This window comes from Theropithecus gelada, chromosome 19 (assembly GCF_003255815.1).
Source record: "Theropithecus gelada isolate Dixy chromosome 19, Tgel_1.0, whole genome shotgun sequence".
In the NCBI taxonomy this organism is placed as follows: Eukaryota; Metazoa; Chordata; class Mammalia; order Primates; family Cercopithecidae; genus Theropithecus; species Theropithecus gelada.
In genome coordinates, this window is record NC_037687.1 from 18,859,814 (window position 1) to 18,882,825 (window position 23,012).

General features: G+C 52.2%; 2 protein-coding genes across 2 annotated transcripts in view; one reads left to right on the plus strand and one right to left on the minus strand.

Annotated features, from left to right (window-relative positions):
• The window catches only part of NCAN (neurocan), a 39,691-nt gene extending 30,399 nt beyond the window's left edge, over positions 1-9,292 (plus strand). Inside the window, exons 13-15 of the mRNA XM_025367312.1 lie at positions 4,159-4,303; positions 7,890-8,072; positions 8,951-9,292. Coding sequence (XP_025223097.1) covers positions 4,159-4,303; positions 7,890-8,072; positions 8,951-9,096 — 474 coding nt within the window. The 3' untranslated portion in view covers positions 9,097-9,292. The remainder of the gene's footprint in view (positions 1-4,158; positions 4,304-7,889; positions 8,073-8,950) is intronic.
• Positions 9,293-15,027: 5,735 nt separating this feature from the next.
• Positions 15,028-22,302, minus strand: HAPLN4 (hyaluronan and proteoglycan link protein 4). The gene is made up of 5 exons (XM_025368230.1): positions 22,236-22,302; positions 20,925-21,042; positions 20,292-20,654; positions 18,023-18,355; positions 15,028-17,707 (listed from the first exon to the last, which is right to left on the minus strand). Exons 1-5 carry the CDS (start codon positions 22,236-22,238, stop codon positions 17,316-17,318), a joined length of 1,209 nt encoding a protein of 402 aa, XP_025224015.1. The 5' UTR covers positions 22,239-22,302; the 3' UTR covers positions 15,028-17,315.
• Between the last annotated feature and the right edge of the window lie 710 nt (positions 22,303-23,012).

Genomic DNA, 23,012 nt, shown 5'->3' on the forward strand with positions numbered 1-23,012 from the left:
AGCACTTTGGGAGGCCGAGACGGGCGGATCACGAGGTCAGGAGATCGAGACCATCCTGGCTAACACAGTGAAACCCCGTCTCTACTAAAAATACAAAAAATTAGCCGGGCGTAGTGGCGGCGCCTGTAGTCCCAGCTACTGGGGAGGCTGAGGCAGGAGAATGGCATAAACCCGGGAGGCGGAGCTTGCAGTGAGCCGAGATCGCGCCACTGCACTCCAGCCTGGGGGCAACAGAGCGAGACTCCGCCTCAAAAAAAAAAAAAATATATATATATATATATATATATATATATATAAAATTTCTAGGCCAGGCTGGTGGCCCATGCTTGTAATCTCAAGCACTTTGGGAGACTGAGGAGGATCACTTGAGTCCAGGAGTTCAAGGCTGCGGTGACCTGCACTCCAGCCTGGGTGACAGAGCGAGACCCTGTCTCTAAAAACATATTAGGTCAGCATCCTCCCTGCTTCAAGCCCTTCCAGACTCTCCATTGTTCTCAAGATAAAAATTCCTCTTCTCCCGCTATGTAAAAATCTGGCTGTTCCTCATACAGTTAAACATAGAAGCTGGGTACAGTGGTACGCGCCTGTAGTCTCAGCTACTCGGGAAGCTGAGGCGGGATGATCACTTAAGCCTAGGAATTGGAATCCAGCCTGGGCAACACAGTGAGACCCCCGTCTCTAAAAATATAAAAATAAAAATAAAAAGTTAAACATAGAGTTACCATATGACCCAGCAATTCTACTCCTAGATACATACTCAGAAGAATTGAAAACAGAGATTCAAACTGGTAAAAAAATGTACATTATTCGGGTCATGGATACACTAAAAGCCAAGACTTTGCCAGTAGACAATATATATTTTATTATATGCATATGCATGTAATAAAATTGCACTTGTACCCTTTAAATTTATACAAACAGGCCGGGCACAGCGGCTCACGCCTGTAATCCCAGCACTTTGGAAGACTGAGGCAGGCGGATCACTTGAGGTCAGGAGTTCCAGCACAGCCTGGCCAATGTGGTGAAACCCCATCTCTACTAAAAACACAAAAATTAGCTGGGCATGGTGGCGCGCACCCGTAATCCCAGCTACTTGGGAGTCTGAGGCAGGAGAATCACTTGAACCCGGGAGGCAGAAGTTGCAGTGAGACGAGATCACATCACTGCACTCCAGCCTAGGCAACAGAGCAGGACTCCATCTCTAAAAAACAAAACAAAACAAAACAAGACAAAAAAATTTTATACTAAGAAAGAAAAAGAGGCTGGGTGTGGTGGCTCACACCTGTAATCCTAGCACTTTGGGGAAGCCAAAGTAGGAGGATCGCTGCAGCCCAGGAGTTTGAGGCTCCAGTGACCTATGATTGCACCACTGCACTCCAGCCTGGGTGACAGAGCAAGATGCTGTCTCAAACAAAACAAAACAAAACAAAACAAAACAGGCCGGGTGCGGTGGGTGGCTCATGCCTGTAATCCCAGCACTTTGGGAGGCCAAGGCGAGTGGATCACCTAAAGTTGGGAGTTCGAGGCCAGCCTGAGCTACATGGCGAAACTCCATCTCTACAAAAAATTCAAAAATTGAGACAGAGCGAGACTCGGGCTCCAAAATAAAATAAAATAAAATAATAAACAAAACATGGAATGAGCCAAGCATAAAAGGCCAGCTGTTGTATGATTTTTTTTTTTCATGAAGCATTCAGAGTAGGCAAATTTAGAGACAGGAAGTAGATTAGTGTTTGCCAGGGGACAGGGGTCGGGAGAAGGGGAAGTCACTAGTGCTCAATGGGGACAGAATTTTGGTGTGTCGTGATGAAGAAGTTCTAGAAATAGGCCACGCGGGGTGGCTCACGCCTGTAATCCCAACACTTTGGGAGGCCGAGGCAGGTGGATCACGAGGTCAGGAGTTAAAGACCAGCCTGACTTATTGGTCAGGTGAAACCCTGTGTCTACTAAAAATACAAAAATTAGCTGGGCGTGGTGGAGCGCATGTGTAATCCCAGCTACTCAGAGGCTGGGGCAGGAGAATCGCTTGAACCCGGAAACTGGAGGTTGCAGTGAGCCAAGATCACACCACTGCACTCCAGCCTGGGTGACAGAAAGAGACTCCATCTCAAAAAAAAAGTTCTGGAAATAATGGTGATGGTTATGCAACATTGTGAATGTAATTAATGTATTAAACTGCACACCGCCTCTTGAACCTGGGAGGCAGAAATTGCAGTGAGCCAAGGTCGCACCACTGCACTCCAGCCTGAGTAATACAGACTCTGTCTCAAAAAAATAAAAATAAAAATAAACTGCACACGTAAAAATGGTTAAAATTGGCTGGGTGTGGTAGCTCAAGCCTGTAATTTCGGCAGTTTGGGAGGCCGAGGTGGGTGGATCACGAGGTCAGGAGTTCAAGACCAGCCTGGCCAACATGGGGAAACCCCGTCTCTACTAAAAATACAAAAATTAGCTGGGCATGGTGGTGCATGCCTGTAATCCCAGCTACTCGGGAGGCTGGGGCAGGAGAATTGCTTGAACCAGGACCCGGGAGGTGGAGGTAGCAGTGAGCAAGATCGCGCCACTGCACTCCCGCCTGGGCTCTGTCTCAAAACAAAACAAAACAAAAATGGTTAAAATTAGGAATTTTGTGCTATATATATTTTGCCACAGTTTCTAAAAATTCACCTCCTTTCCTCTAATGCAAGATCTGGTCCCTCTCCACTCTCTGAGCATACTCCAGCCCCATCGCACAGCTCCAGCCTCACTAGGCTTTGTCTGTTCCTCAAGCAGAACAAGTTCAAGTTCAGTCCTGCCTCTGAGCCTTCACACTGGTGGTTCCCTTTGCTAGGAATGCTGTTCCCTGTCTGAACCCTTACTACTTTTTTTCTTTTTTTTTGAGACAGAGTCTCACTCTGTCACCCAGGCTGGAGTTCAGTGGTGCAACCCAGCTCACTCTGCCTCCCAGGCTCAAGCGATTCTCCTGCTTCGGCCTCCTGAGTAGCTTGGGACTACAGGCGCGCACCATCATGCCCGACTAATTTTTGTATTTTTATTAGATACAGGGTTTCACCTTGTTGTCCAAGGTGGTCCTGAACTCCTGACCTCAAGTGATCTGCCCCCCTTGGCCTCTCAACATGCTGGAATTACAGACGTGAGCCACCGTGCTCGGCCTTGAATCCTTACCATCTTTGATTCTTTAACTCTCACATTGCCTCCTTAGGGAAGTCCTCCTGGACTTCGGGCTGAGATCACCATTTGTCCCACCATTTATCTTTTTTTTTTTTGTGACGGAGTCTCAGTCTTGTCGCCCAGGCTGGAGTGCCATAGCGCAATCTTGGCTCACTGCAACCTCTGCCTTTCGGGTTCAAGAAATTGTCCTGCTGGGATTACAGGAGCACACCACCACACCTGGCTAATTTTTTTTTTTTATTTTTAGTGGCGACGGTGTTTCACCATATTGACCAGGCAGGTCTCGAACTCTCGACCTCCGGTGATCTGCCCACCGTGGCCTCCCAAAGTGCTAGGATTACAGGCATGAGCCACCAGGCCCGGCCTTGTCCCACCATTTATCTAACACTATTCATGTTGAAAATGAACTGGGTGGCCGGGCGCGGTGGCTCAAGCCTGTAATCCCAGCACTTTGGGAGGCCGAGACGGGCGGATCACGAGGTCAGAAGATCGAGACCATCCTGGCTAACACGATGAAACCCCGTCTCTACTAAAAAAATACAAAAAACTAGCCGGGCGAGGTGGCGGGCGCCTGTAGTCCCAGCTACTCGGGAGCCTGAGGCAGGAGAATGACGTAAACCCGGGAGGCGGAGCTTGCAGTGAGCTGAGATCCGGCCACTGCACTCCAGCCCGGGCGACAGAGCCAGACTCCGTCTCAAAAAAAAAAAAAAAAAAAAAAAAGAAAATGAACTGGGTGCGGCCAGGCACCCAGGGAGGCAGGAGGACCAGGGAGGGGGATGATGCAGCTTCCGAGCCACAGGAATGGTGGCTTGGATGACAGTGGTGGCCCCCCTCAGGATGGGCAGGACAGTGGCCATTGTAGAGATGGGAACACTGAATCCCTGTGAGTTTGAGGGGTCTGGCCAGGGGAGTCCCACAGCAGGAAGTGCCAGAACCTGGGCTGCAACAGAGGTCCCCTGAACAACTCCCCGCCCCCTATTCCTGCAGCAATTCGAGAACTGGCGAGAGAACCAGCCGGACAATTTCTTTGCGGGTGGCGAGGACTGTGTGGTGATGGTGGCACATGAAAGCGGGCGCTGGAACGATGTCCCCTGCAACTACAACCTACCCTATGTCTGCAAGAAGGGCACAGGTATGCGGTGCCCCCTGCTCCTTTTCCTCTCTGTCACTTTTGCTCACTGGTTCTCTGTTGCCCAGGCTGGAATGCAGTGGCATAATCATGGCTCATCACAGCCTCCACCTCCTGGGCTCAAGCGATCCTCCTGCTTCAGCCTCCCGTGTAGCTGGGACTATAGGCATGCACCAACATGCCCAGATAATTTTTGTATTTTTTTGTAGAGATGGGGTTTTGCCATGTTGCCCAGGCTGGTCTTAAACTCCTGGGCTCAAGTAATCTGCCTGCCTCAGCCTCTCAAAGTGCTGAGATCATATGCATAAGTCATTGTGCCCAGGCTTGATTCATTTTTTTTTTTTTCATGAAGCATTCAGAGTAGGCAAATTTAGATAGAGGAAGTAGATTAGTGTTTGCTAGGGGACAGGGGTCGGGAGAAGAGGGAGTCACTAGTGCCCAATGGATACAGAATTTTGGTGTGTCGTGATGAAAAAGTTCTGGAAATAGGCCATGCGGGGTGGCTAACATCTATAATCCCAACACTTTGGGAGGCCGAGGTGGGTGGCATTATATATATATTTTTAAATTTATTCTTATTTTATTTTTATTTATTTATTTACGTTTTTGGAGACCGTGTTACTCTTGTTGCCCAGGCTAGAGTGCGGTGGCGTGATCTCAGCTCACTTTAACCTCTACCTCCCAGGTTCAAGTGATTCTCCTGCCTCAGCCTCCCGAGAAGCTGGTATTACAGGTGTATGCCATCACGCCCAGCTGATTTTTATATTATTAGTAGAGACAGGGGTTTTGCCATGTTGGGCAGGGTGGTCTCGAACTCCTGACCTCAGGTGATCCGCCCACCTCGGCCTCCCAAAGGGCAGGGATTACAAGCGTGAGCCACCATACCCGGCTTTCATCTTTTTAAGTTGGTAAATGTCAGCCCAGCCAGTTCTCACTTTCCATCAGCGTGTGAGAGTGCTTGTTTCCTCCCACCCTTGCCAACTCTGCACATTCTCAAACTTTTGTTCTTTGTTCATCTAAGTGAGGAAGATAGTATCTCATTGTTATCTTAGTTTGCATGCCTTTAAGGATGAGAATAACCAATTGTTTTTTGTTTGTTTGTTTGAGATGGAGTCTCACTCTGTCATCCAAGCTGGAGTGCAGTGTTACAGTCTCAGCTCACTGCAACCTCCGCCTCCCAGGTTCAAGCGATTCTCCTGCCTCAGCCTCCCGAGTAGCTGGGATTATGGGCACACACCATACCTGGTTAATTTTTTTTTTTTTATTTTTAGTGGAGATGGGGTTTCACCATGTTGACCAGGCTGGTCTCAAACTTCTGACCTTAAGTAGTCTGCCCGCCTCAGCCTCCCAAAGTTCTGGGGTTACAGGTGTGAGCCACCATGCCTGGCCTAACCAACTGTTTATATGTTGACAGGCTGTTGGCATGTATGTCTTTCCCTATGAACTGACTTGATCTTGCTGATTTTTTTTTTTTTTTTTTTTTTTTTGAGACGGAGTCTCGCGCTGTGTCACCCAGGCTGGAGTGCAGTGGCGCGATCTCGGCTCACTGCAAGCTCCGCCTCCCAGGTTCAGGCCATTCTCCTGCCTCAGCCTCCGAGTAGCTGGGACTACAGGCGCCCGCCACCACGCCCGGCTAGTTTTTTTTTTGTATTTTTAGTAGAGACGGGGTTTCACCATGTTAGCCAGGATGGTCTCGATCTCCTGACCTCGTGATCCGCCCGCCTCGGCCTCCCAAAGTGCTGGGATTACAGGCTTCAGCCACCGCGCCCGGCCGATCTTGCTGATTTTTAAGAGATCTTTATATATGAAAGAAATCATTTGTATACATTTGTATGTCCACCTTTCTCTTATACTTTTGTTCGTGTTTGCTTCCATTTCTTTGTCAATTTTCACATCCTCCCCCCTCCCCATTTATTCATGTATTTAGTTTTGTAACAGGGTCTTGCGATGTTGCCCAGGCTGGAGTACAGTGGCATTATCACGGCTCACTGCAGATCACTTGAACTCCAGGGCTCAAGTAACCCTCCTACCTCAGTCTTACCAGTAGCTGGGACTATGGGTGCACACCACCATGCCTGGCTTATTTATTTATTTATTTATTTATTTATTTATTTATTTATTAGATGGAGTCTTGCTCTGTCGCCCAGGCTGGAGTGCAGTGGTGCGATCTTGGCTCACTGCAAGCTCTGCCTCCCAGGTTCACGCCATTCTTCTGCCTTAGCCTCCCAGCAGTTGGGACTACAGGCGCCCACCACCACACCTGACTAATTTTTTGTATTTTGGGGTTTCACCGTATTAGCCAGGATGGTCTCGATCTCCTGACCTTGTGATCTGCCCACCTCGGCCTCCCAAAGTGCTGGGATTACAGACATGAGCCACCACACCCAGACCTTATTTTTAATTTTTTTTGTAGAGACAGGAGTTTTGCTGTGTTGCCCAGGCTGGTCTCAAACTCCCGGACTGAAGCAATCCTTCCGTCTCAGCCTCCCAAAGTGCTGGCATTACAGGTGTGAGCTGCCGCACCCAGCCTTTTATTTGCTTAGATAATTATTCTTGCCTTCTGTCTCCTTCACTCCCATTGTGCACTACCTAAGAATTAGATAGTGAGGTGTGCCAGGAGGTTGCTGTCCCTAAGGAGCTGCTGATTTGGGTAGAAGAGACAGACAGACACAGTCACTTCCAGCCCTGTGAGATCAGAACTGGGCAAAGACCTGTTGACGTGCTGAGGCAGGTATCATTTCCAATAAAACTCAAAACAAGCTTACGGCCACCAGGCATGGTGGCTCATGCCTGTCATCCCAGCACTTTGGGAGGCCGAGGAGGGAGGATCGCTTGAGCCCATGGGTTCAAAATCAGCCCCGGCAACATAGTGGGACCCCATCGTTACAAAAAATCAAAAAATTAACTAGGCTTGGTGGTGTGCACCTGTAGTCTCAACTACTTGAGAGGCTGAGTTGGGAGGGTCCCTTGAGCCTGGGAGGTTGAGGCTGCAGTGAGCTGTGATTGTGCCACTGCACTCCAGCCTGGGCGACAGAGGAAGACCCTCTTTTAAAAACAACAAGAACCAGGCACAGTGGCTCACACCTGTTATCCCAGCACTTTGGGAGGCCAAGCTGGGCAGATCATCTGAGGTCAGGAGTTCAAGACCAGCCTGGCCAACATGACGAAACCAGGTCTCTACTAAAAATACAAAAATTAACCAGGCATGGTGGTGCATGTCTGTAATCCCAGCTCCTCGGGAGGTTGAGGCAGGAGAATCACTTGAGTATGGGAGGCAGGGGTTGCAGTGAGCCAAGATCACGCCACTGCACTCCAGTCTGGGAGACAGAGTGAGACCCTGTCTGAAAACAAGAAAAAATATATACAAAAATTAGCCAGGTGTGGATTACAGGCTGGTGCCCATAATCCCAGCTACTTGGAAGGCTGAGGCAGGAGAATCGCTTGAACCAGAGAGGCGGAGGTTGCAGTGAGGCAAGAGTGCGTCACTGCACTCCAGCCTAGGTGACAGAGCAAAACTCTGTCTCATACAACAACAACTAGTTTAGCCCAGATGTGAGCACCTCTCTCACCGGAGATTCCTCTGTCCCAGTGCTCTGTGGTCCCCCTCCAGCAGTGGAGAATGCCTCACTCATCGGTACCCGCAAGGCCAAGTACAATGTCCATGCCACTGTAAGGTACCAGTGCAATGAAGGATTTGCCCAGCACCATGTGGCCACCATTCGATGCCGGAGCAATGGCAAGTGGGACAGGCCCCAAATTGTCTGCACCAAACGTAAGTAGCTTCTCCCAGAGACTTCAACATAGGTTTTTGGTATTTCTAGTTTCCAATTAAGACATCCTATTACTCCACGCATTGATCTGGCTTAATGTCTGCCTGATAATACAGCCTTGCAGATAAGTAAGAACTTACCAGCCTGTCTGATGTTTCCTTCATGTGTGTGTGTGTGTGTGTGTGTGTGTGTGTGTGTGTGTGTGTGTTTGAGATGGAGTCTTGCTCTGTTGCCCAGGCTGGAGTGCAGTGGCACAATCTCAGCTCACTGAAACCTCTTGGGTTCAAGCGATCCTTGTGTTTCAGCCTCCTGAGTAGCTGGGATCACAGGTGTTCACCGCCATGCCCATCTAATTTTTGTATTTTTAGTAGAGACAGGGTTTCGCTATGTTGGCCAGGCTGGTCTTGAACTCCTAACTTCAGGTGATCTGCCCACCTCAGCCTCCCAAAGTGCTGGGATTACAGGCGTGAGCCATCACACCCGGCCTGGTTTTTTTTTTTTGGAACAGAGTCTCACTCTGTTGCCCAGGCTGGAGTGCGAGGCTCAATCACAGCTCACTGTAGCCTCATCTTCCCAGGCTCAAGGGATCCTCCCAACTCAGCCTCCCAAATAGCTGGGACTACAGGCATGTGCCACCATGCCTGGCTAATTTTTTGATTTTTGTAGAGACAGGGTCTTGCTGTGTTGCCCAGGCTGGTCTCAAACTCCTGGCTTCAAGAGATCCTCCCACTTTGGCCTCCCAAAGTGCTGGGATGACAGGGATGAGCCCTCATGTCTGGCCGCTTTCCTCTACTTTCTCTCCTGAGGAGACCCACTGCATCAGGCCACCTGCTTCTCACCACCTTTTGTCCCTTCCCTGTCCTCCCTCACTTCCCTGCAGCCAGACGTTCACATCGGATGCGGCGACACCACCACCACCACCAACACCACCACCAGCATCACCACCACAAATCCCACAAGGAGCGCAGAAAACACAAGAAACACCCAACGGAGGACTGGGAGAAGGATGAAGGAAATTTCTGCTGAAGAACCAGAAAAAAAGAAAGCACACAACACCTTTCCCACGCCTCCTCTGGAGCCTTCCCCTGGGGAGACAGAACCCAGAGAAACAAGAGAGTCCAGAAGTCCCCGAACCCCAAACCACATTCCCCCCACACATAATCCTTTGTACAAAGCTCCTCTTCCCTTTTTTTACATACGCAAGATCCTCTTGGCAGGTGGAGCCAGGTGTCTGAAAAGTCCATTCTCGTCTGGCTGAACTCTGGGAGCGTCTCCCAGCTGAGGGAAGCACAAGTAGCAAAGCTCATTGGTCTGGTCTCTTGTTTGCCAGGCTGATTGAAGCAGGCCTTGATGAGGGTGCATGAGTGTATGTTTGCATTCACATGAAGGAATTGCTTTTCACACCAGAAATTCAGACTTAGTCAATGTTGGCTGAATTCTTAAATCCAGGAAGAAGCCTGGACGTAGGGTCATTAGCTTTGGGAATAGAAGGCTACACAGAAGCACACTGTTTTTGAACCTGACAACAGCTCTCCCTTTACCCTGGGCTTCAGCCCAAGTTCCGTCTTTGGTCTTGGTGGATAAACACATACAGTGTGGAAATCCGATGTACTGCATTTTAGGGATGTTTTTAGGACAACCTCCCTCCATGCCATCAGAGTTAGGAGTGAGAATAATCAAAGCAATATGTAGGTGATGGAGGGAGAGTGTATTGCTAACCCTTCCAGGTCTAGTCCAGTGCTGAGATTTGGTGGTTCTGCATGTGTGATTAATCTCTTTCACACAAATAGACGAGAGGATATTTAGGGCTAGATGAGCCCAGATTTCTTCCCCCTCCATCTCTCAGGGAGACAAAGAACCTCCTTCCTGGACCAAGGAGGTGCTGCCAAGTTTTCTAGCCCAGTGCCCGTACCCAGTCCTCAAGCAGACATTGGTAGTGCCCCTGCCCTGGGTCCCACCCCTGCCCCACCCCACCCTTTTCCCTGGCCATTGCCTGGTGGTCTAGAAACACTTAAAACTTGAAGTAGTGACACCTACCTGCGGTCATATTGTAGAGAGATGCTCAGTGTTAAAACTGAAACACACACACACACACACACACACACATTTTTCTCTTGTAGATTTTAATTTTTTAAGTGGGAAAGAACTCACCTTATCTTCCTCCCCCAAATGTGCAACCTGTGGAAGGTCTCTCCACACCAGAGGCCAGGATCCAGTTCCCTCATCTCTGGCAGGAAAGATCCACAGCTTTTCCTCCATGTCTGTTACCCACTTTCAGCAGTCTGGGTAAAATCTGTGGATTAGGGTTAAAAACACTGTGGAAAATGGCCCTCTTCAGGAAAGAAAAATAAGAAAATGCATGGACCTCCTAGGGGTTCAGTGAAGAAAGAAATGTGTTAATTGAGCCTGAATCCCTTCTGGGAAGTAATAATGACCATTGACAACTAAGAAGTAGACACCATGCTAAGGATTTACATACAATCTCCTTGAATTTTCTCAATAGCCCATTGACTTAGAAACTGTTACTTTCCCATTTTACACACAGTGAAACTGAGGCTCAGATATAAAGGAAAGGTACTGGCTTGAAGTCACAACCACGACAGGAGTAAGGATTTGGAGTAAGGAACTGTGGCTCTCCTTATACTTGATCTTCATCACCAGATCCTTACTCCAAATCCAGGAGTCAGAGCCAACTCCTATCTTGGCTCTGACCCAAATCCTGCTCTGGACTCTGGAGAGGAGACTGAAACATAATTGCACCCTCATACACATTTAGGAGATGGTTAAGAAGTGTAAACTGAACCCCGATCTTTGTCTTCAATCTTCCTCCCTGTAGACATCTATCTTATTATGGTTATTATTCAGAAAACCCAGGGATACAGGTTTGTCTTCTTACTTTGATAACTCTTCTTAGTTTAAAATAATAATAATAACACATCTTTGGTCATCCATGTCACACAAAAATTTTCCTTTGTTTGTGGGGGGCTGGGGATGCAGGGGTCTGGGGATGCAATGTTTTTTGGGGGGTCTTGGTTTATGCTGCCTGCCCTTGCGCCCCCTCAGCCATTTGCCCTGCCCCCACCTCGGCTCCACGGTGGGAGGGGGCTCTGGTCTTTTCTAAAGTGGGTGGTTTGTCTTTTGATCTTTCCCTTTGGGATGTGCGTGTGTGTCTGCGTGTGCCATGTGCGTGGCACGCATGAGTGTGTGTGCGTGTGAACGGCTTTGAGTCCTGCTGGTTTTGCTGTGAGCTGCAGTGTTCTGTGAGTCTGTGGTATCTGACACTGTGGATATTAATGTACTTCTTGGACATTTTAATAAATTTTTTAACAGTTCAACCTGCCTGTCACCACCTGATGCCTTCATTCATTCATTCATTCATTCATTCATTCAGCAAGTATTTACTGAGCAGCTATTGTGATCCAGGGTGATCTAGTACTGGGTGCTGGGGAGATAGTGGTGAACAGAGAAGATTTGGTCTTTAGTGGGTGGTCAGAGAAGCCTTCCCAGGGGAGGGGAATAGAATCTAAAGGAGAAGTTGCATTAACTAGATGAGGAGAGAAAGAAAGGAAAGGCATTCCACTCAGAGGAAAGAGCAAAAGCAAAAGTCCTCTTGCAGAAGGGAGCGGGCGCGGTGGCTCACGCGCCCAGCACCTTGGGAGGCCAAGCTGGGCGGATCACAGGGTCAAGAGATCGAGACCATCTTGGCCAACATGGTGAAACCCCGTCTCTATTAAAAATACAAAAATTAGGCCAGGCGCGGTGGCTCATGCCTGTAATCCCAGCACTTTGGGAGGCCGAGGCGGGCGGATCACGAGGTCAGGAGATCAAGACCATCCTGGCTAACATGGTGAAACCCCATCTCTGCTAAAAATACAAAAAATTAGCTGGGCGTAGTGGTGGGCACCTGTGGTCCCAGCAACTCGGGAGGCTGAGGCAGGAGAATGGCGTGAGCCCGGGAGGCGGAGCTTGCAGTGAGCTGAGATCGTGCCGCTGCACTCCAGCCTGGGTGACAGAGCAAAACTCCGTCTCAAAAAAAAACAAAAAACAAAAAAAAAAAAAAACAAAAATTAGCTGGCCATGGTGGCATGCGCCTGTAGCCCCAGCTACTCAGGAGGCTGAAGCAGGAGAATCACTTGAACCAAGGAGGCGGAAGTTGCAGTGAGCTGAGATCGTGCCACTGTACTTTAGCCTGGCAACAGAGAGAGACTTTGTCTCAAAAAAAAAAAAAGAAAAAAGAAAAAGAAAAAAAGGAAGGGCTCACACAAATCAATAGGAAAAAGACAAATCCAGTAGCCAAGCAGGCAAAAGATATAAAGAAAATGTTTACAAAAAAGGAAATAGCAGCTCTAAAACTACAACATAGACTCAATAAAATAATACACATTTTGCAAGAACATCTAGATTCACAAGAAAGGGCATAAAAATATAAGAGAATAAACAAATGTAACAAAAGATGGCTGGGCCTGGTGGCTCACGCCTGTAATCCCAGCAATTTGGGAGGCTAAGTTGAGCAGATCACATGGGGCCAGGAGTTCAAGACCAGCCTGGCCAACATGGTGAAACCCTGTCTCTACTAAACATACAAAGATTAGCCATGCGTGGTGATGCACACCTGTAATCCCAGCTATTCAGGAGGCTGATGCAGGAGAATCACTTGAACCCAGGAGGTGGAGGTTGCAGTGAGCCAAGGTCATGCCATTGCACTCCAACCTGGGTGATGGAGTGATCTCCGTCTCAAAAAAAAAAAAAGAGAGAGAGAGAGAGAGAGATATCCCTGCATACATCAAAGATGATAATGTGCTTGAACTATGAATGATTTACAATTTACTCGACCACCTGCACCTAAGGTCAAAGTTGGTGGTGATGGTTGGAGATGTTCAACCTCACAAATAGAATCGCAAGCAACAATCACAGTGAGATACCATTTTTCACCTATCAGATTGACAAAAAAATAAAAAGTGACAAGACCTGAGGCTGATGAGGATGTGTGGAACACGTGAGTACTTTTTTTTTTTTTTTTTGAGAAGGAGTCTCACTCTATCGCCCAGGCTGGAGTACAGTGGCGTGATCTCAGCTCACTGTAACCTCCGCCTCCTTGGTTCAAGTGATTCTCCTGCCTCAATCTCCTGAGTAGTCGGGATTACAGGTGCCTGCCACCATGCTGGGCTAATTTTTGTATTTTTGGTAGAGATGGGGTTTTACCATGTTGGCCAGGCTAGTCTTGAACTCCTGACCTCAGGTGATCCACCCGTCTCGGACTCCCAAAGTGTTGGGACTACAGCCGTGAGCCACCATGCCCAGCCAGGTGAGTATATCTATTACTTGTGAAGTATAAATTGCCCCATCTCTAAGAAAACGTGGAAATCACTATGAAAATGGCAAGTTTTAGGCTGGGTGCAGTGGCTCATGCCTGTTACCAGCACTGTAGGAGGCCGAGGCAGGTGGATCACCTGAGGTCAGGAGTTCGAGACCAACCTGACCAACATGGTAAAACCCCATCTCTACTAAAAATACAAAGATTAGTTGGGCGTAGTGGCAGGTGCCTGTAATCCCAGCTACTTCGGAGGCTGAGGAAGGAGAATCGCTTGAACCTGGGAAGCAGAGGTTGAGGTGAGCCAAGATTGTGCCATTGCACTCCAGCCTGGGCAACAAGAGCGAAACTCTATTAAAAAAAAAAGAAAGTAAATGGGGAGTTTTGAACCTTTGAACAAACAACTTCTGATATCACCCTCCAGTTATACTTGAACTTGTGAGTGATGATGTGGATACTTAACTTCAAACAGAAAAATGTTGAAAACAATATAAATGTCCACCATTAGGAACCTGACTACAAAATTATGGTGCATTCAATCCAAACCATCGATCCTCTTCAGACTATCAAAAGAATGGGGAAGGGGAGATTTGCTTTTTATTTCTTGAGACAGGGTCTCACTCTGTTGCCCAAGCTGGAGTGCAGTGGTGCAATCATGGCTCACTGCAGCTTCGACCTCCTGGGCTCAAGCAATCCTCCCACCTCAGTCTTTTTTTTTTTTTTTTTTTTTTGAGACGGAGTCTGGCTCTGTCACCCAGGCTGGAGTGCAGTGGCCGGATCTCAGCTCACTGCAAGCTCCGCCTCCCGGGTTTACGCCATTCTCCTGCCTCAGCCTCCCGAGTAGCTGGGACTACAGGCGCCCGCCACCTCGCCCGGCTAGTTTTTTTGTATTTTTTAGTAGAGACGGGGTTTCACCGTGTTAGCCAGGATGGTCTCGATCTCCTGACCTCGTGATCCGCCCGTCTCGGCCTCCCAAAGTGCTGGGATTACAGGCTTGAGCCACCGCGCCCGGCCCCTCCCACCTCAGTCTTTTAAAGTGCTGGGATTATAGGCATGAGCCCCCGTGCACGGTCAGGACCTTACGCTATTTTTTCTCTTCATGCTTTGTTTGTATCCTAGAAACTTCCAGTGCTTCCTCAGTCCCCGCCCTGAGCCCACATATTTATGTCAGGGAAAGTATGCAACATCTCTCCCTCCCATCCTGATACAGGAACTCCCCATCCAGTTTCCCGAATTTCATGCCCTGGATCTTGTCAATGGCCCAGTCAGGACAGAGTGGACAAGGAGCAGACCCATGGTAGGTGGCTCAAGGGAGAGAGTGGACACAGGATGGAGGAAGAAAGAGGAGTGAGAGATTGGGGAGGTGGGGGAGGAATGAAGGACACCACTTTTCAAGGGAATAAAAACCAAGCCCGGCCAGGCGCCTGTAATCCCAACACTTTGGGAGGCTGAGGTGGGTGGATCACCTGAGGTCAGGAGTTCAAGACCAGCCTGGCCAACATGGTGAAACCCTCTCTCTACTAAAAATACAAAAATTAGCTGGGTGTGGTGGCAGGCACCTGTAATCCCAGCTACTCGGGAGGCTGATGCAGGAGAATCACTTGAACCCGGGAGGTGGAGGTTGCAGTGAGTCAAGATTGCACCACTGCACTCCAGCCTGGGCGACAGAGCGGGACTCCATCTCAAAAAAACAAAACGGAAAAAAAACCCCAAGCCCCCCAAGCATGTAACATCTTATCTACCAAAGTGCATTTATAAAGGAATTACCCACTGGCTGCCTCATTTTCTCATTCATCAAAAGAAACAAGGATTTATTGAGCCCCTCCTGTATGCTTGGCACTCACGGGGACCAAACAGCCCTGGTACAGTGGGAGAACACAGGTTCAGAAGGATTTTGTCATTTGGTCACACAGTGAGCAAGAAGAGGCAGGATTCAAACCCAAACCGACCTGGTCCCAAAACTCAGAGATAGGTTTCCTAGAGATGATGTGACAGTAAAGAGGGCTCCAGGGGGGACCCCAGTACTCCTGCAGGCAAGACCTCGGGACTGGGGTCTCCCATGGCCGGGATGGCCTTGTCCATGGATCGTGTCCCCCCAGCTGCCTGTCAACGCCGAGGACTCTGGCTGGACCACTTAGAGTCTGGTGGGTGTTTAAGTTTAAAAACGTTCCATCCCTCCTGTATCTCTAAGGAGGGAAATGTGGGTGGAGGTCAGGGAAGGAGAGGGCAACTCAGTGAGAATGGAGATGGGGTCTCAGAGGACAAAAGAGGAGCTCAGTGCTCGCATATCTAAAAAGGCCAGGGCATGCCATAGCCTCGGTTTCCTCATTTGTAGGACGACGACAAACATGCCCGGGTGTTGCAAGATTGTCTCGTGCACAGCTGCTATCCGGCATAGAGTTAACGTGCAAACAGAGGGTGGCTTAGCAGCTCCAGAAGTCCAGCCCTGTCTGGGGAAGGGGCAGCCATCAGGCCCCTGATGGAGTGCAGTAGGGTAGCCCCAGTAGGAGGCACTCAGGACTTCTGGCCCGCAGTGAGAAGTTCCTGAGAGCTGGAAGTTTGGTTGCCATGAGGACATTGACAGTCTCTATGGTGACAGCTTGGTGAACAGGGCCCCGTTGTCCACAAGGAAAAGCCTAGGGGGACAGGTGTTCTGTTACCTTGGACACCAGAGTTTGATCACCATGGCAACAGTGGTGGGGTCCAAACCGCCTGGGGGTGGAGCTTGGAGGGTGGCCTGGAACTGGAGTGGGCCTGGGGACAGGGACAGTTTGTTTCCATGGTGAGAGCCAGAGAACTGGATGTTGTGTCACCCTGGGGACAGCTTTGGGGAGGGTGATCTCCATGGCGGTGGGTCAGGGTAGCGACAGTCAGAAGTTGAGGTGGAGGTCTCTGGGGTGGGGGGCCAGTGAGATGAGAAATGTGTGGTATCCGTGGTTACAGCTGGAGGAGGGAGGCACCCTCTTCATGGGTGCGCCTGATGAGGGAAGGGGTGTGTGACTCTAGGTGACAGGTAGCAGCAGGACTGGTTGCCTTGGTGACAGTGGGACCCAGGGTAACTGCTCTCCATAATGAGTGGCATGGATCTTATGGGTCCCCAGGCCTGGGAAGATGGTCTCTTTGGTGACAGTTGGGAAAAGGATGTCAGAGGACAGGGTGGGTTTGCTCTGCCTTCAAAGAAATATCTGAGGGGTGGGACGTGGCCCCCAGTAAGTGAGCCAGCAGGCTGTGTGTCAGTCTGAGGTGGCAGATAGAGGTGCTTGCCTGTGAAACTAGAGGGGTGGGCCCTGTTACCCAGAAACTTCAGGGGACTCTCAGGGAGAGGGGGAGAATGGGGGTCTCCAGTGCTCAGGTCACCATAAGGGAAAACAAGCTCCTCGGCCCACAACCTCCATGTGACCACGGGGAGTGACCCTGAAGTTCCTGTAGTCTCTCCAGGTGAGGAGGAGGAGGAGGAGGAGGAGGAGGCCCAGTGTCCACGGGACCGCAAGGGACTAGTGTTGAGTCTCCAGTGAGATGCAGAAGATGTACGGCCAGTCTCTAGTCAATCCCGGGGGTCCAGCCACCAGGCGACCACGGTGACGGTTGGTCTGTTTCCAAGTGGTCTCAGGAGGCGTGGCCAGTCTTCAGGAGCCTGCTGGGTCTGCTGGCCTCCTGAGGTCCTCAGGGGGCGTGGCCCTCATGGAGAAAGTTGGGGAGTTGGGGGAATCCTCTGTCCAGAAGAGGTGAGGGCTGGCCAGGCTCCAGGGAACTCCAAAGTACTGTTCTGCCAGGACTAGCCAAATCTTCAGGGACCCCAGGGGCACAGTTAGTTTGTAAGGGACCACAGGGAATGTGGCCAGTGTCCAGGGCTTCAGAGGCGTGGCCAGCCTCCAGGGGACCGCAGGGTTCTAGACCAGTGGTCATGCGCCCTGGCTGTCCGCCTGCTGCCAGCCTAGACGCGCAGCGGGGTCCAGGCAGCAGGATCGCGCGCGCCCCCTGCCCAGCCGCCGCCGCCCGCCCAGCCCCAGCCCCAGCCGCCGGGTGCCGGGTCCGGTGCTCCCGGAGCGCGGTAGCAGTAGACACCGAAGAGCCGTCGGGTGGCGTCCGGGAAGCCGAGGCTGCGCACACCAGGCCGGCGGCCTCCGCAGCGCATGCGCGGATTCACGATGGGGTAGCGCGCGCTGCCATCCGCCAGCCAACCCGCGGTGCAGCGGTCCAGCAGCTGCAGCTTCCACGCGGCGAACAGCTGCCCCACCTTGGCCACGGCCGCGCCACGCGCAGCACACGCGCGCGCAGCTCCAGAGAAGGGTACAGGCCGCAGCGGCTTCAGGAAGAACACCCGCCCTGAGGGGATGGGGTGGGGGGGGTTGGGTTATTAGTGCGGCTCCTGGGACCCAGCCTCGGGATTCAGGACTGCCCCCCGCATGCAGCCCAGGACTCTGGCCCCCGGCTCCGGGATCCAGGAACAGTTCCTCCTTTGCGGCCTGGGACCCCAGCCTCGGCCCAACCAGTGTTGGTGCCAGGCGGTGTGTGCTTCACCTAAGCACTCTTGGGAGAGGGGTCTCCTGTTTCTGATCGCTAAGAGCTGGGTGGGGAAGAAGGCCCCAGGGTTGGGGTAGTGTTGTGGCAGAGGCCCGTCTGGGGATGAGGCCTACGCACCTGGCAGGTTGGACGTGAAGCAGAAGGCGTCGTAGCGTTCCTCGGCGTTATGGCGATACCCGTAGTTGCGCACGCCCCCGTTGGCATCACCGCCGTCCCCTGCGCTCCCGGTCCCTCCTAGGCCGCCGCAGGGCTCCCGGGGTCGGTTCACGGGGTATTGCACAGAGCCGTCGCGCAACCAGCCTGCATTGCACCAGTCCAGGCCGTCGCGCCAGGCCGCGTGCAGCTGTTCTGCAGATGCCAGGATACCGTCCTGCTCGGCGCATGCGCGCTGCGCCTCCGCGAAGGTCAGCTTGTATCGGCCTCCACGGGGGTGGTAGGGAAAGACCACGCCTGGCAGGGGGCGCACGGGATCAGCCGGTTCACCTCAGCCCACCCTCATGCACCTGACGTCTGGGGTGCTATATGACTCTTCAACCGGGACCTTCCAGTCTACTCCTCCTCACTCTGGCCTCAGACCTGACCATGACCCTCCCCAGCTCACACCCCACATAACTGGCTCTCTTCGCTTTAAGCTTGGGATTCACTTGACCCTCCCCCTTAACATACTATTGTGTCCATCCCCTTCTACCGCTGGAGGCCTTTGCTCATGCTCTTTCCACCTTATTCTACCTGTTGGACTCCCATTTATCCTTCAAAACCCAACTCCCAAACCCTCTTCCATTCAGTCCTGTGTGCCTCTGACATTCGCCCAGTACTGGGTCCCTCCCTGTGGTCCAGCCCTGAGCCCACGGAGCCTGCGTTCAGTGCTGACTTTCCTAGACTAGGATCCCCTGGAAGATTGGCCCTAGGTGAAGACCCCTTTGATTCCCCCAGCATTGTCCAAGGCAGGACCCACTGGGTTCCCTTCTACCTTCAGGTCTGATGACTTTGGAACTTGTCCCTCATTGGACTCACAGTCCGTTCAGCTCAAGTATTTTATGCGTCTGTGTTTGAGGGATGGGAGTTGGGGGTGAGTGGGGCACCCAGGAAAGAGGCAGACAGGGGCCAGGGAGAAGACCTGGAGCTGACAGACTGGGGATTGAATCCTGGCTCTGCCACCAACTAGTACTGTCCTGGGCAAGGCTGTAACCTCTCTGAGCCTGTTGTCGGTCTGCTGGTAATAGCCGTCTCCCTTGGGGTTTTTAGGAAATTAAATTAGAGACTCCTGAGAACTCTTCAGCTAAGCACCTGTCACATAGAAAATGTCCAGTAAAGGAGAGCTGCTGCTCTTACTGTTATTTGCTATTGTTAGGGAGGTCAGCAAGCAAGGGCCCTGAAATCTCACCTAGAATCTTCTAAAGTGAACTGAAAAAGGCCAACCAAATGGGAGGGAATTCTTCAAATAGAAACCCCACCTCCCGGCTCCAGGGTCAGCCAATCAGAGCATCCCACCTTCCAGCTACAGTGATTGGCTCACAGTTGGGCACATGACTCAAGCTGAGCCAGTGAGGGACAACTCTGGGACTCTAGCTGCTGCTCCTAGGAAATCAGTCGCTAAGCCTAGGCACTGTGGTCTGGTTCCAGAAAGAGAAACCTGTCGGAAGAAAGCCTACCTGGGAAGCAGAGCAGAAGGATGGTTCCTGACATGGTGTGAGTGCCTGGATCTCACTGTGCCTGAATCCTATCCCAGGACTTCTCAGTGTCCTCATTGTGGACATTTTGGACTGGATCACTTTTTTTTTTTTTTTTTTTTTTTTTTTTTTTTTTTTTGAGATGGAGTCTGGCTCTGTCCCCCAGGCTAGAGTGCAGTGGCACGATCTCAGCTCACTGCAACCTCCGCCTCCAGGGTTCAAGAGATTTTCCTGCCTCAGCCTCCCAAGTAGCTGGAATTACAGGCATGCACCATCATGCCTGGCTAATTTTTGTATTTTTACTAGAGATGGGGTTTCAGCATGTTGGTCAGGCTGGTCTTGAACTCCTGACCTCAGGTGATCCGCCTGCCTCAACCTCCCAAAGTGCTGGGATTACAGTCGTGAGTCACCATGCCCAGCCTGGATCACTCTTTGTGGGGGACTATCCTGTGCCTGGTAGGATGTTTAACTGCATCCCTGGCCTCTACCCACTAGAGGCCAGTAGCAACTGACTTCTCCAGATGTGGCAACCTAACCTATCTCCAGACATCGCCAATGTCCATGGAGAGGAAAATCACCCAGAATTAGATATGGGGGCTCTACCCCACCAACCCTCTAAATGCCTGCAGGCCAACTTGATTTGATTTATGTCCCTTGCCATCCCTGTCCCCCTCCTTCCTCAGAAGCAAGGTTTATCCTCCCCACCGGCTGATCACCTTCCAGGTCCAGCTTGACCATGCCAGCGTCGTCTTCCAACTCATTGGTGACTTCGCACTCATAGCGCCCGTAGTCTTGCAGCGTGACATTGCGGAGGACCAGGGAGGCATCCCCAGGCCCATCACCCTGCAGCTCAGCCCGCCCACGGTAGCTGCCAAATGCCCGGTGCTGGGGGCCTAGTGCCACGAAGACGTCGGTGAAGGCCAGCGGGTCCACCACCTTTGTCCACTTGAGCCGGACGCCGTCGTGACCGTGGGCGGCTGCCTCATAGTGGTACCGGCAGGGCAAGACGATGGTGCCACCCCGGTGGCTTACCACCTGCCCAGGCGCTGTCTGTACCACTACCGAGCCCGACTCACCCTCTGCGGACAACCAAGCAGGGTTCAGAGAAGGGGCCTAGGGGCAGAAGGGGGGCCCTGGGGAAGGGGTCTCTGGGGAGGGGAAGGTGGGAAGACTCGGGCGGGGGTCGGGGAATCAGAAGGGTCCAGGGGCTCAGGGAGAGGGCGAGGGGCTTAGATGGGGAGTGGTTGGGGGAACCGTGGACGTCAGGAACGCCCTACCCCCTACACCTCTCCGCACTTGGCCTCTTCTGCTTTTCGCGGAGAAGACCACTTTTAGCGGCCCGGACTCACCCAGCACGTGCACGACCTTCTTCCGGCCACGCTGCGCCCCCGCGGGGGCTGTGAGCAGCAGGACGCCCCAGGCCACTGCCCAGAGCGCTCCGGGACCGAGGGCCGCCCGAGCGCACACCTGGGGGACGGGCACAGGGCTCAGTCCAGCCTCCCAGCCTTGGCCTTTCGGAGGCCTGGCTCCCTCCCGGGCCTGCCTTCCCCACAGCGAGGACCTCGCACACGCCCATGCCCCCACCCTTTCCGGGGTCCCGCATAACTCCCCCTCCTCCTCCTGGGACCTCACATCCTCCCTCCTGCAAGAACCCACGCCCCTAGACTCCCCCCTCCCTTGGCCCCAGATCCCCAGATCCCGCCTCATCACCCCTGCCCCAAAACCCGAGGCTCGCTGCCCCCGCCCCCTTCTGGCCCTGGCCCGGGCCCGGGATGGGGGGGTGGGGAAGAGCTGGAGGAGCGGCGGCAGCAAGGTTATCCGTGCGCCAGGAGACTGCAGCAAACCGGGCCGGGGCGGGCAGGGAGGGGGGAGAGCTGGAGAGACACAGGGAGAGACGCGGGGAGAGAACAGGGACAGAGAGAAAGGCAGGGAGAGGCAGAGAAGAGAGTGCGCGACACAGAAAAAGGGTAAGGGAAGACGGAGAGGCAGAGATGGAGAGGGAGAGACAGATGGAGAGGGAGAGACAGAGATGGAGAGGGAGAGACAGAGAGGCAGAGGGAGAGACAGAGGGGCAGGGGAAGAGACAGAGATGGAGAGGGCAAGACAGAGATGGAAAGGGAGAGACAGAGGAAGAGACAGAGATGGAAAGGGAGAGACAGAGAGGAAGAGACAGAGAAGCAGAGGGAGAGAGGCAGAGGAAGAGACGGGAGAGGGAGAGACAGAGATGGAGAGGGAGAGACAGAAAGGGAGAGGGAGAGACAGAGAGACAGAGGGAGAGACAGAGAGGCAGAGGGAGAGACAGAGAGGCAGAGGGAGAGACAGGGAGAGGGAAAGACAGAGAGGCAGAGGGAGAGGGAGAGACAGGAGAGTGCCAGAGGCCGAGAGAATTAGAGAAGAGGAGGAAGAGATAGGGGCAGGTAAAGAGAGAAACGGAGAGAAGAGGAAAAAGGCAGAGAGGGTGACAGAGATGGAGAGAAGCAGGGAGAGATGGAGACGGAGAGAACCGAGAGTGCCAAAAAGAGAGATCAAAGAGGGTGAGAGACAGAGAAAAGGAGGAGACAGAAGAAACTCGGAGGGATATAGATTCAGAGACAGAGACATACAGAATCCCAGACTGGGGAGACGGGGCACGCACCATCCGCGCCCACAGCCGCACTTACCATCTTGCCCGCGCGGCCCTCGCCGAGCGGCCCCTACGCACCCGGACTGCGCTCACAGCACACCCGGTTAGGACTGGGCAGGTCCCTGCAGGCGGCGCAATCCCGGCGTCTGCCTGCAAGGGGAGGAGGAAGGCGAGCAAGGCGGGGTGTGTTAAAGGGGCCGCGGCAGCCCACGCTCCCCTGGAGAGCGTGGTGGCTGGAGCGCGGGCGGAGAAAGAATCGCTCTGGGCTTGGAGTGCAGAGCTAGTTCCCTCGCCCTGCTAGCTGAACTTAGGCCAGGGAAGAATCTCTCTGAGCCTCAGTTTAACCGTCTTTGAAATGGAGGAGGGGGCTGAGTCTTCTATCATGGTTACTGTGCTTTGGCAGGGGACCTGGGGTATCTGGTGAGAGATCACTTGACCTGCAGCCCTCAGTTTACCCATCTGTCCATTGGGTAGTCATAGTGGAGTCCTGGTCTCCAGTACCCCAAAGGTGCTCACTGTGCAGGGTGGGGGCCTCACGATAATCACACTCTGCTGTGACCTGGAGCCACAGGCCCCAATCCAAGTCTGCCCCTCATTGGCTGTGGGACTTTGATGGAGACAGTTGGCTTCTCTGAGCCTGTTGCCGACTCTTTGGTGAAGATCCAATAGCCAGACATACCATAGATCTCCGGTAGGGGTTGGGAGGGGCAAGAAAAGGGACATCTAGGCCGGGCATGGTGGCTCATGCCTGTAATCCCAGCACTTTGGGAGGTCAAGGCAGGAGGATCACCTGAGGTCAGAAGTTCAAGGCCAA

Bases quoted from the DNA above. Each gene is read 5' to 3' on its own strand.
- HAPLN4 (XM_025368230.1), bottom strand. The intron at 20,655-20,924 runs GTGAGTCCGGGC...GGTTGTCCGCAG, and splicing joins GAAGGTCGTGCACGTGCTGG to AGGGTGAGTCGGGCTCGGTA. The intron at 17,708-18,022 runs GTGCGTAGGCCT...CCATCCCCTCAG, and splicing joins CTTCACGTCCAACCTGCCAG to GGCGGGTGTTCTTCCTGAAG.